The 14,245-nt window shown below is 41.9% G+C and overlaps 1 protein-coding gene across 1 annotated transcript; it reads right to left on the bottom strand.

The window, feature by feature from the left end:
* Positions 1 to 12,360: 12,360 nt before the first annotated feature.
* Positions 12,361 to 13,861, bottom strand: LOC140801280 (benzyl alcohol O-benzoyltransferase-like). Its single transcript, XM_073156311.1, has one exon. It carries the CDS (start codon positions 13,777 to 13,779, stop codon positions 12,409 to 12,411), a length of 1,371 nt encoding a protein of 456 aa, XP_073012412.1. The 5' UTR covers positions 13,780 to 13,861; the 3' UTR covers positions 12,361 to 12,408.
* Positions 13,862 to 14,245: the final 384 nt, after the last annotated feature.

Genomic DNA, 14,245 nt, shown 5'->3' with positions numbered 1-14,245 from the left:
TAGTTTAATAAATAAATAAAAAGGTCACAGTCTTCCTTCCATATCGTTCTATCTTCTCTTTAATTTAGTGGCATTTATGTTAACTTCTCCAAAAATCAAAATTTTGACCTAGCTTCTTTAATACTTTTAAAATCCGGCCATTTCTAACAAGAGAAGGGAACTGAGAGTGAGTGTATTTTTATTTGTCTAATTAGTTAGTCAAATTTTCTACTATTCTTGCTAAAAAAATTTCTAACAAAGATGGCTTATTAACAGAATTAGAAAATTAATAGGCTGTATGCCTCTACTTTTTCTTCTTTTTTTTTTTCCTTCATGAGTAAAAATAACACGGAGAGATAAAATTATTAAATATATATTTCAAATTTATTGTCATTAACGAGTTAAGTTTTTTTTTAGAGTAGTTGATAAATTAATAAGATATCAGAGTTAAAAGTTATGAGTTCAAATATATTAATTGGAAAATCACAAACATTATATGTGAAGCGTAATCCCTCGAGAAGATAAATTTAAAAAAATCTTAAAGCTTAGATTATATTTATTAATTAATTACTTTGTTAATTAAAGATAAAAATTTATAAATCTCTCCTGTGGAATCAAACTAAATCACTATAAAATCAATGGTTAATCAGTTATTACTCATGCACCATTTTTTGGTGCTTCATTTATATTAATCCCCAGTATCCCTCAAGATTGAGAGCCTGCACTTTGTAATCTTAGTAGTGATCACCGATTCGTTGGAATTCCACCAAGATGAAATGTAAGACAAAGTCATAACCTCATCCACTTGATCGATAAAAGCAATCTCTTGATCTTCTTTACCTAAACAACATGTAAGAGTCAGTCATGTCAAATGCCAAAGCATTCCTTCCGTATGTGCTACGTTCCAACGCCAGTTGATGTTCAGGCTTCTTCGTTCAAACGAGATTCAAACACTTTTTTAACCTACCACTTTGCTTTCTTCTAACTCATCTGAAATCAAACCCCATTATCAGCAGACATGGTACATGTTCGTTCTGGCCTAGTTTAAGGGCCCGTCTAGTGGCAGAAGATGAATACGGCCTTCTATCTTCTTTCTCTTTTCTTTAATTATCTGATGTTTAAGATGATCATCATGTAATCCATCTCCATTACGAGAATATTTTATACCTATGAATCTTGTTGAATTCTTTAATTTTTGGGCAAGCTAGAGAGAAAATATTTTGTTGCCAAACTTGTTGCTGTTTTAGCTCCTAGATTGATACAATCCTTTACATTAATTTCATCAGTCATCGTCTAATGCATCATGAAGACCATATTGGCCTTGACATGACAGTCAAATTTATTCATTTTCAATTCATGCGTTGTCTCGTATTTAAGGGTCTGTTTAAGCCTGCCTCGAATTTAGTTTCGACAATAATCTATTAGTATTAAGCTTAAATTGATTAGATGTAATTGGAAATGTAAATTTAAATCTATTTTAAATTAGATTTAATTTAAGTCTGAATCAAATCGAACTAAGTTTAAATTAAGCTTGAATCAAGTTCAAATCAAATCTTAGATGATCTACACTTGCAATTAAATTAAAATTTATTTATTGTTGTAAATCGAGTCTTATTGACTCTGTCTATGTCTAATATCGGGTGAAAATTAACTTCAAAACTAATTCAATTGGTGAAATTTGATCATTTGAAATGCAACAAGACAAACTTGATCGAGACTTGCCTCGCGATATAATTCGATTACGTAACTAGACCACAGATTTCTTGCCCTCCAAATAGAGAGTGAAAGATTAGCCCACAATTTTGACCCTAGAGATTTGTTTGAACTTTGAACGGATAATAAGGGACTCTTGTCCACGATGTAAAAATCTAGTATAATTAATATTTTTATAATATTATTAATAAGTAACTCTCCAAATAGAGAGTGCACCTACAAAATATTTCCAAAGGAAAAACTTGATCCTTGGTTCGACCACATTTTTCTTCCAAACCATTCTCCAGAGTTTAGTTGATTTCGACGAGGAAGAGCTGCATTCCTAGAGGCTTTTTGTTACGCCCCCGCCCGGCACGAGCACGTGCACGCCCATGCGCCCACACGGCACGCGTGGCGCACGCGACAGGTCGGGTAGGGCCCGTTACGCACAGATACTCTCCTGTGCACATATAATCATGACATCATCAAATAAAACCTGCTAACCTATCCATGATCACATAATCCATCACCAAATAAATCATACTCTTAACCAAATAAACCTGTTAACATATGAATATCAAAGTCCATAATAATATACACTAGACCGCTACATAATCTAGCAGGACCCACATAGGCCACAACAAACCATCAAGATACAACTAAAATAACTAATACAAAAATACACTATGATTCGACCTGTATTATACAAATCATCGTCTAATACAAAAGAGTACAAATATCAAATACTAGTACAACTCAATGTCTATATAAACTATCATCTATACCATCTCGCATTTATAGCTCACCTCATCATTGCTCTAAAATGTTTTCTCAAGTCGCTATCACGTACCATATATCTGAGGGGATTAGAAAAAAAAAATAAAGAGAGTCATGAGCAAAAGGCTCAGTGAATAGACCTTACCCCGAATCAGTGATGTCAAACAGAGAGTAAATCATTTACTGGATAATATGAATCAGAAAGAGTATCGTGTCATGAATGAGTATATGAATGTATCCTCAATAATATATAATCCTCGACCATGAGTAAACAAATCTCCATATCATACTATCATCATAACTCTCTCTCAAATATGACACATGATGCATGCCGACCATGACCACGTTATGATATCAAATGCAATCATATACGATGAATATTGACCACTCGATAATTACGTAATCAAATGATAATGAAATCATATGCATTTCTCAACATCATAATCATCACCGACATCTCAGTATAATATCGACATACTAGACCACTGTGCACAGTCAACACCCGGTACCCGGTCTCAACATCATGCCCAAATGCTCAGAGCATACTCTGCCATTCGCAAGGAGTATCTCAAATATAACCATACCCTGCCATCCGCTAGGGGTATCAACATCCATCCAGACCGAGCACCCTACATAGTTGATAGAAACCTTGTGAGGATAACTCGCCACATATGCCCAAGCGAACGGCATGTGTCCGATTGTTTGTGCGCACAGACTCAACTGACCTCGGACATAGGCTACGAGATATCGCATATCAGCGACCATAATCATCACTCCAGGCACCCCTAACCTTGGCGCTTACTCGGGTATCCTCATGCTTTCTATCAGCTATCCTATCAATCACATTTTATGCTTTCCTACTAAATGTTAGATCAAATGCATATATCCAGTACGATAACAAGTCAATGCATAACAGGAATTGAGGTGGAATAGGAATCAAGAGAAAATGATGCAATGTAATCTCCAACTGTATCGTCAACACATGCATACTCATGCTAATCTATTACATGCATACTCATGCTACATATCAACTCGGTAAACAATCATAACAGCAGAATCATCTCTAATCATCTCTATATATATCACCAATGTACTCATATCCCAAATCAGCATAATCGAATGCATGATAAAATATGCTCGATTGTAATCATCTCTAGATAAAATCATATAATCATGCTGGAGGTCAAAACATGCGTGTACATAAGATATAATATATCATAATTTGAGAAAGGCGTCTAGGGGATAAGACTACTCATTGTCTGATCAAAAGACACAAACCATGCATCTCTCACGCCCGTCAGTTAACCGAGTGACACTCATCGCTAGCAAAGTCCACGGGGTCTCAAATAAGGGGTTCGGGATCTGAAAATATTTAAGTAACATAAAGTTAGTTGTTTATCCCAATATAATCCGTTCGAGTAAAATATGATGATTTATTAGATTTTAGAATTTCTACTTATTTTTATAATTGGCTAGATTTTTAAATATAAATAAAATATAAATATAGATAAAAACCTAATTATAATTAAATTATATCTTGATTAATTAGGGACTATGTAGTCATTATCTTATTTGTTACAAAATAATAATGTATAATAAATTATTAGAATTATTTAAAATGTATCTCATAAAAGTATTGGTATATAAATTTGATAATTATAATGTACAAATCTATATATTAATCTAATAGAGATATAAATAAATAAATATGAGTATTACTTATATTTATACGTAATTAATCATTGATTATACAAATTACAATTAATACTAAACATATTGAAGAATATATTATTATTAAAATAATTAATTTCTAAATAATCTATTTGCATTAATTAAGAAGGAAAAACCTAAATAAATAACATCAAATAAATAAATAATTAAAACACTGCTACAGTGCTGGGCCGAGCCCAGCACTGTATAGAAAAAGAAGAAGTGGAAGCTGAGGAGGGAAGAGAAAAAAAAAGAAAGAAAGGAAGAAGAAGAAGAAGGGAGGAGGTGCGGACCCGGCTGGGGGAGGGCACCTAAGCGGTGGTGGCTTGACCCGGTGTCGGCCTCTCGCCGGCGGCTCGGCTCCGACGAGCCCGAGCCCAAAGAAGGAAAGAGAGAGAGGGAGAGAGAGGGAGAGAGAGGGATAGTGATAGAGAGAGAGGAGGAGGAGGCTCACCTACGGCAGCACGACGATAGCGGCGGCGGTTTGGCTGTGGGGGAGAGAGAGAGAGAGAGAGAGAGAGAGAGAGAGAGAGAGAGAGAGAGAGAGAGAGAGAGAGAGAGAGAGAGAGAGAGAGATTTAAAGAGAGAAAGAAGGCAGTGGGTGGGGGGGTTGGCGGTGGCTGCGGCGACGCGAGGGGGGGGGGGTGCGTGGCTCCTCCCCCATGCTGCCCCATTGCATGGGCACGAGGCCGACCACACCATGGCCGGCCACGTCGTGCCCATGTAGAGATTTTTTTTTTTTTTGGGATTGGGTTATTACACTTTTAGATTGATTCTTATAGGCTGACTTAATTGATAAAATTCAAGTGCTTGTTGGGATCCAAACAATGGAGTCTTTGCGAGTCGCAAAGCCCGAGCTCAGATATAGAGAGGTTATGTGCTGGGCGACGTGCTTAGAGAAATATAGAGTTGATGAGGGGAGTGTTCCGAGTATGGTTCTGCATCAGATCCTTCACCATCAAGACTCCAGTAGGTAGGCAGACCTCTTCAGAGAAGATACCCAGCATCCAAGGGTCTTGGTTGATAGGAGTGGCTGCTCTATTGCCTATTAGCACTCTACAGCTGCTGGTTAGCGTGTCTTTCAGCTTGCAGACAGTGCTCCACGTCGAGGTGCTGTGTGCTTTTGCCATGGCTTGCCAGATAGAAGATGAAGGGTAGTATCTAACTTTTAGTGTCTCGGTCCAACTAACACTAGGGTTGCTAGCTAGTCTCCAGATTAACTTGAGAATCATAGCTTCGTTTACATACCGAGGGTGATGAATGCCAAGACCACCTTGTAATTAATACGGGTTTGCATAAGCTTCTGCTGAGATATAGCTTGTGATTGTCTTCTTCCACTGCCCACTAGAAGTCCCTAATTGTTGCCACCATTTCGTTTATCACTCTGAGGAGGAGGGACGTCATAAAGTACACCGGAAGGGTACTCGGAAAGGCGATGATAAGCACCAGTCGGCCAGCTTAGGAGAGCAATTTTCTTTTTCCCTTGTTAAGAGTGGAATATATTTCACGTGGGTAGAACTCTTGCGGCTACTATCTAACTTGCTAGTCAATATTTTAATACAATATATAAGAGAAAAATTCACATTTTTACAAGGGAGGATAGATCCTAGTAGTAGAATCATCAGCCCATCATCAGGCAAACAACATGACCGATTGTTCGTCATCACAGACTATGGACTTCAGTCGTAAACCTATCACATAGATCAATATCACATATCAATAATATCGTTCGAGCCCTCGATTTTCTAGCATCTTATCACCATGCGAAAATTATAAGTCGTCGCTCATGGACTTATGAGTCATCGAGTATCGCTAATTACTCTACTTGCCTAGCAAAAAGTCAAAAACACAAAAAAAAAAAATTAGGCCCAAAGTTCTAAAACAACTAGGCATAACTGCCACTTGCACTAGGCAGCAACCCAACCCAACCTCATGGGCTGGCTGCAACCCTACCCATCCAACAGCTTGGGATGGGTCACAACCAGCCCAACTCACCAAACCATGGGCTGCACCCAACCTAAGCTAAAGCTAGGTGGGTCATTCCCTACTAAGCACACCACCCCACCAGTCGCTTGGGTTAGGCCATAGCCCAACCCACAATAGCTTGGGCTGGACAAAACCCAACCCAACGCAAGCCCGGGTTGAGCTGGGCACCCACCTTGGGCTGGGTTGTACGTAGCCTCCGCCAACTTGGGTTGGGGCTTAACCCTACAAAAACCCCATGGCTAGGTCGCAGCCCACCAAGGGAGGCTCCGCCCAACCCAATCTGGCCCCCTCCTCGACTCAGCTTAGCCGAAGAAGAGAAGGAAAGGGCTACCGATGAGCACTGCTGCTAGCAACTAAGCTAACATTGTAACACCCAAAAAAAGAGGCAGGACACGTGCCTCCTCACCATGGCAGCCTTGGCCTTGACAAAGGGATGCTTTGTTAGGCTAAGGTGAGGGGAGGAGGGCAGGCTAGCCCTTCCCCTACACATGCCACCGTCAGCATGCGTAGAGGAGGGTAGCCTCGGGCAGAGAGCCACTGCTCCTCCCTCTCTCTCCCTATTTATTTTTCCCCTTGAGGAGAGCTCGAGCATCCTTTTCTTCCCTTCCACCTTTCTCCCTCCCACTTTGACTATCACCGTGATCGTCGCTATCGTGGCTGGGCCGGCATAGTCCTCGTCCTCGTCGGTAAGTCCTCTCCCTCCTCCTCGTCATTTCCTTTTTGATGAAGTGACGATGCGGCGCTTCGGGCTGCGCGTCATCACCTCACCTCTCGGCTCAGGCTAGGTTGTACCCAGCCTGAGTACTATAAGCATGCCTCGGGCGTGCCACCCTCGAGTTGGCTCGCCAACTCGAGCGTGCTAAACTTGGGCTGGGTTAGGCCAACCTTGAGCATGGCAGTCACGCTCGAGCGCGCCCGCCTCGGGCTAGGCTCGACCAGCTTAGGCACACTGGACGGCGGGTTGGGCTTGGCTAGCTTACAAGCACTGGGTTGGGCTTGGCCAACTCGAGCCCGAGCCTTTGGGTATGGGCTAGGCCAAGCCTTGCCCGACATGCTGCCTTGGGCTTTTTTTTTGGGCTTCACCTCTACAACATTTAATACTAATTATCCCCTTTTTTCTGTCCCCAGTAAATTTTAAAGATTTTGGTGCTAACTTGTGATCTAGTCGCAAAGCATCCTATAACAAGCACTCAGCCCAGGGCTGACCGTGATTAGGTGGGGACTACTCATTGTTAGACATTTTTAGCGAATCTAAGCAAGTGGCATATCCACTCTTGATTTATTATTTGATGTGATGAATAATAATATGAGCATATATGACTTGCTAATCCTTATATTTTAGCAAAATCTATCTAATTAATATGTTGCTTGACATGATTTATTATTAATTTAATATGATGTGCTGCATGCTTAGGTAACATTGCTTACTATCCTGTTATGCTAGACTTAATGATCTTGTTATGACACCTGCACACATACATGACTTGAAGGGGATAATTTCTACGTCTCGGGGGTATCCAACACCTCCCCAGCTAGGGTTAGAGGCGGGGAATATTTTATAGTATTATATAGTAGGGCCTACGCCTGATATCTTAGTTTATGGATCTTAGACAATCAAGCAGTCGTTTCATTGGGCGATGAGTGATTTACTATTGATCGATAGAAATCAACCCCTCAAAGGTGTTTAAATTAGAGAATAATGGTAGGATAACGTAGACCTAGTGTTACTCGATGACACAAGGTAAAGGCGTCCATGAGTGATAGCTCATGAGATTTTCACACTATGGTGATATGATGTGGAGTGGCGGGCTCGAAGGGTTGTATCGATGTGCGGTATCGACCTCGGTGGTGGGCTTATGATTGGGGTCCTTAGTCTGTAGGAGCAGACGATCAATCATGCAATTCGCCAAATTATGAGTAGACGATTCTACTGCTAGGGTCTACCCTCCCTTGAGGACCTGAGATAAAAGGTATACCATGTGTAAAGAATGGATAAATTAACTATAATCTTGTTGGACTATACTTTCCATTTATTGACATGTATCTCCATGGTATGATGAATATTGTCTTATATAGTGTACTTTCTATAATCTTATTCTGAGTCGAGTGTAATATTATTGCTGATGATAATTAGGGATAGTATCACTTACTGAGCATTAGGCTCATTTTGTGTTGACATTAGATGCAAATTGACTTATACCCTGGTGGGATGCTTGGTGGCAGCTAGCTAGTAGGGCGATAGGCCTTTTATTTTCGTATTTTATTCTAAACTTACATTCAGGGATCTATGTCCCCATTTTATAGCTACTCTGATTGTGTACCTTTGTCGGGGATGTTTATCCCTTTCTACTGTATTATGGATAGATTTACTATGGTCTGTAAGCCCTTTTCTATTTTTTGCTTAATTTATTTAGGTTCTTTATTTTGATGATGTGCTGTCAAGCTTCTAAATCCCCATGTGACCCTCACATATGGGGTAAGCCCTGTGAGAGCCATGTGGCAGTATTTGGGTGTTACAGGTGTGCCGATTAGCCGACGAAGGAATCGACTACCCACAATGAAATCAAATGCCCTAACAATAGGGAGGGGAAGCTACCAGCGACACCCTCCCTTTGTCTAGCAAAAGCTAATTGAGGGGGAGCCTAGCTGCCAGAGGCGATCGATAGTGAGAACTGCCATCACCAAGGCAACCGACTAAGGCGAGGGGTCGCCCGGCGGCTCCCACAGTATGGGCTCCAAAGGATGCCACAGAGGGATCCTCACAAAAAGAGGAAGTTCACCAGATCGACGGGGCAATGTACGAAGCTGCTGGTTGATAGGATCACGTCGAGATCGAGAGGAGGAAACATGGGAGGAAAAAGGAACCCAACTCACGAACACATTTTAAAATTAAACGTACTTGACGAGGGAGGGGACTCTAACACTTCAATCCCCTGATTAGCAAGCTCAATTGCGGTCCAGCATGATGGCATCCCAAAAGTGGCTAACTGCACTGGCGGGCAGGAAGAAGGAAGAAAAGAAAAGAAAAGAAAAGAAGGAGAAGAAGAACATGAGTGAGGGGGGAAGAGAAGAAAGGGGTGCACATGCCCCGCCCGAGAATGCGACGGCTGCCCACAACTCAACCAAATGCCCTAATGGCGAGAAGGGGGGTGTCGAGGAGAGGGTGCCCACACTGGCACCCTCCACTCGGCTAGCAGAAGCTAGCTGCGGGGGGAGCCTAGCCTCCAAGGGTGATCGACGGTGAGAACCACCCTCGTCAAGGCCACCAGCTAAGGCAAGGGGCTGCGAGGGCTCCAAAGGATGCCACTAAGGGCATCCTCGCAAGGAGAGAAAGCTTATCAGACTATTGCGACAAGGCACCAAGCTGCTAGATGGTCGGATTCCCAGGGTTAGCGGGCCCGACAAGGCATCGAGGGGAGGAAACATTGGAGGAAAAAATCCAAGTCACTAACACATTTTTAAATTAAACTTAACTAGCAAGGGAGGGAGCTCCGGTGCTTCGATTCCCAGGGTTAGCGGGCCCGACAATGTTCCGGCATGACAACATGCCAAATGTGGCTAACGGTAGCTATAGGCGGGGAGCAGGAAGAAAAGAAAAGAAGGAAAGGAGGAGGAGAAGAAAAAGAGTGAGGGGGAAAAGAGGAAAAGGACGCATGTGCACGCCCTTAAATTTAGCACACATGCCGGTCACGTGCGCACCCATTCTTTTTTGTGGATGTTACAATATCGTACTTATATTAGTAGTGGTCTACGCCTGAGGATGTTTAGGCGGTGTGACATTTAGATGATCATACTACTTTGTATAGAGACTATACCATAATTATAATAGAAAGATGTTTGTGATGTATGGTTATAGTCTAGTAGTATCGGATGACGCAAAGTCAAGATGTCCATTGTTGAGCTTAGTGTTCTTGATTTAAACTATGCATGACGATAATTATAGATATAGGGTATGGGCTTAGTTTGATGGCCATCGCCGGTTGTCGCAGCCCATCACCGGTTGTCACAGTCGAGTACTCTTACGATCCTAAGCTCTGGCTTATTGATGTGGGAACCTAAGGTCTTTTCGTCCTCACTGAGCGAGCAAACCCCTATTTTCATATCTACAACAATGGGTTGAACCAGCCTAGGGCTTTAGAGAGGCTTAACCAAGACGAATGAGAGAAAGAAAGATCACAGAGAGAGTGAGAGCATTGTCTCCAAGACAATGGCGGCTTTATTGTCCTCGTCCTTCCTTTCGAGGCGTCTCCTCGCTCGCTCCATCCTCTCCTTCTCCTCTTGTCGATGCTTCTACTCTTCTTCCCTCTTCGACGACGAATCCTTTCTTGACTCTTCCAAACTCGACCAGAATGCTTCCTCTCTTGAATCCTCCTCTTCTCCTCAATAGTAGCGGCGCATCCCTTTCCAGCAGCTACCCCTTTTCTTTCTCTCATCTGAGATGGAAAGTTGATCTCTTGGTTATGTTTATGTTTTCTTCTCATTTCTTTCTAATTTCCATAGTTCATAGAGAATGATCATGTCATGTGAGAATTCTCTTTTTGTCTGAAGCATGACTTGTTATTGAGGTGGCTGGACCCTACTTCTTGTTTGTGATTCTTAATAATAAGAATAAGCTATTGTACTGATATAATGAGATTATCTCTTGTAGCCCTGAGTGTTGCTTGCGGAATCTTCTTTTCATAAATATAATTTTATATACTGATTAAATAAAGAGTTCGATACAGTGAGTTCTAAGAACACATCAATCATATTTCTGCGTAAACTCGTTTGGAATTTAGATACAAATTTGTTCAAATTACTCAGTTCTCCGAATGCCGCATTTGATGTTCTGTTAAAAATAAATTTACTTGTTTTACATGCATTTGACTAAAAGTTAACATTTTCTATCTGACGAAGAACTTACTGAAAAAGAGGAGCTCCCTGTTGACTTACCAGACTGCTCATCACATATTTAAGGGGTATTATATTATTAGCATATCTTCTTATTATAAGATATTTTGTATAACATATGCATATTAAAAGTGTGAAAGATGCTTTTAGGGGAATAACAAATAAATTTTAATTACTCTACTAATCTAGTCCAGCAAAAGTTCTTTAATTTCTCCATAAAATTTTATACACAATCTGCTCTCGTTCTTTCTCTCTCTCTCATATCTTTTAAAATTTTCAAGTAAAAGAAATGTAATAAATTCGAATCTTTTAGAGTCAATTCTATTCTGAACATTTTTATATTTTTATTTTAATTTAGAAAAATTGAGGAAACTGGAGGAGAGCATGAAAAGATATAAAGAAATTATTTTGTGACCTTACAATTATTCAAAAATATTTACAAATATATAGTAACAATTCCAATTGAAGTATTAAATTATATAAAAAAAAGTCAATTCTTTTCCAGAAAGAAAACGCATTTGAGATAAAAAAAAATGTCACGAGAAAGATTGAATATAAATTTAATTAGAATTTGTAATTTTATCTAAGAAAGAAAGAAGAAAAATGTTTCGATAAATTATTTATTCATAAATAGTATTTAATATTATTTAACTTTCGTCATTAATTTAAAAGATCTTATTCAATATATTCGCCAAAAGCCTCGGCTCAAACAAGGCATGCATGGTTAATTTATACAACTTGATTCATCTTCTATGTATTGTTAATTGTCACGCCTCCAATGACTAGTCTATCTCCTCTTATCATAAATGAGTAACGAGGTGATCAATCCGATAGGTTCAGGGGACGTGGGAGTCAAGAATTACTAGTCTATCTACTAGAACTTTTAAGCTAGCTTTGACTTAGTGACAATTCGGGTCAATAATTTTGGCAGTCATTGAGTGGAAGTCAATCTATGTCCCTTGACATTCTCAGTTGGTAGGTAGCTAGATTGATACGCACCTTTTCTTTCCGGTCAATAGTTCTAGTAGAAACGATGGAGGTGAAAAGGATATATACGGTGGATTCAAGTCTAATAAGTCGAAGCTTAATTGGCGTCCACGTACCTACTGCTAATAAGTTTTTATGATTTTATTTACACAAAATATATTATGTATTTTTTCTTTCTCTCTCTCTCTCTCTCCATGGAGCCAACTTATATAGGACACAAACACTGACTCAGATACATATATATTTTTCACATGATCTATATATGCAGAATATATAAGACTTAAAAGAAAAGAAAAAAAAAAAAAAACCTTATGTCCTCATCTATATGTAGCTGTAATATTCGATAATATATAGATTATAGCTGTGGAGATTGATTAACTAAAATTCCTACATCCTGGATTGTAGATAATTGATCGGGAAGGAGGAATGGTCAAGAATCGGATCCTTGGTGATGGTCAAGCTCTCCATCTCGAAACGAAACCTCTCCATGGCCGGAGCCGGCAAGCACATAGGCACCAAAATGCCTTCCATCCCTCTTTCATTGTTGGAGTACTTGATATGAAACGTAGCCAAGTTAGCGGTGGCAGGCCCAGCGTAGACCCCTCTCCCCCACCCGAAGTCCACCTCCTCGAAACCAGCGTTAGCCAAATCCGACACCAAGTACGTCTGAGCCGTCGTAAACCTCGGCCTTCCTCGCACCACCATCAGATCCGCCACCGACTGCAGGAACTCGTCCGTTACCTTCGCCTTCGCCTTCATCACCTGCGCCAGCGCGTAGTTGTACGGGCGCCCGCATAGTTCCCCCGCTGTGGTCGATGCCACTGCGAAGGCGAACGCGTTGCCGTAGAACCCAGACGGCAGCGGCGGACGGCGCTTCCCGCGAGCGTTGACGACGAACTGTATGCGGACTTCGTCGCTGGGGTCGTACCCGAGGGCCGCCGTGCGGCACCGCCACACGAACGCCGCGATCAGTTCGAACCTCGACACGCGGCTTCTTATCGCCGCACGCTGTCGTAAGACCGACATCTCCTTGGGCCCGAAGAAGAAGCCCCGCCGCACTAATGCATCCCCCGCCCGGATCACGTCCTTGCCGCGGCCTGCCACCTCCTCGTACTCCGGATGCTGGTGCGTGACGCGTGGCGGGCTACGTGCGCACAGTAGCTCCCTGGCCCACACCGGCGCTGGCACCGAAGGAGCGTCCACGCCACGTGCCAGCTCGGCTATGGCTTTCAGGAGCTGCACCACTCCGGCCGCGTCAGCTATGCTGTGGCAGATCTGGAGTCCAAACGTAAATCCCCCACACCTCAGCCGCGTCACCTGTATGTACAGCAAGGGACGGTCGACGACGGCGGCAGAGGTGGTCTCCGGCTCGCAGAGAAGCTCCTCATAGCAAGGAATCGGTGGGCTAATCGCACCGCCAAAGTCATCGAGACTCACGTCAGCGTCGGCCTCGACAAACACGACACCGTCTCCGGTGCATTCCACCACCAGCTTCCTCCCTGGCCACTCGCGAATCCTACCGGCGATAGGGTAGTAGCCCACCAGGCCCTTGGCGAGCGCCGCCTTTATGACTTGCACCGGGTCCTCACCAACCTTGGAGGGATTGCTCCGGTAGAAATGGATCCCCGACCGGTAGAATCGTAGGCTTTCTTGGTCGTCAATTTCTGACAGTGGCTTGAACTCGTGCGGCGTCGGCTTAGCCGGCGCCACCAGCACCGGTTCACTACGTCGAGCTTTAAAGGTTAGGGAGGATTCCATTGCTATATATATCTAATAGCGTAGTTTGAAAGAGAGAGAGAGAGAGAGAGAGAGAGAGAGAGAAGATGGGGTAGCTAGCTTTGTGATTATAGATAGTTTGCTTAGGAATGGTGGTAGTGTAACGCTTATTTATAGGCCACCAATATTAATTGTGTTTGAATGGTCCAAAGGATGAAAGCTTAAATGCATGCTTTTGACGACCAAGGGACTGAAATAGATTCGGTGTGAAAATCTGGAGTATAAAATAGATTCGATCAAAGATGGTTGGACGGCCGGCCATATGGGATGCTAGCTCTGAAATATTACGTTGTACTACGTTGGACGTGAAGCTCGACGTATAATTAATTATATTTGTGCTACGTTACATCCTAAATTGGACACTAATTATGTTCGACTCTTAATTGAATAATTATGATTAATTTAAACCACTTAAGAGATAAAGTTTAATAATATACGCATAGTTTAA

Source organism: Typha latifolia, chromosome 14, assembly GCF_019914945.1.
Source record: "Typha latifolia isolate L0001 chromosome 14, TyphaL0001v2, whole genome shotgun sequence".
Taxonomy (NCBI): Eukaryota; Viridiplantae; Streptophyta; class Magnoliopsida; order Poales; family Typhaceae; genus Typha; species Typha latifolia.
The sequence above is the reverse complement of the archived record's forward strand: the minus strand, read 5'-3'. Positions and strand labels throughout refer to the sequence as shown.

What these genes read in the sequence shown, in the direction of transcription:
- LOC140801280 (XM_073156311.1), bottom strand. Translation starts at nt 13,779, where the DNA reads ATGGAATCCTCCCTAACCTTTAAAGCTCGACGTAGTGAACCGGTGCTG.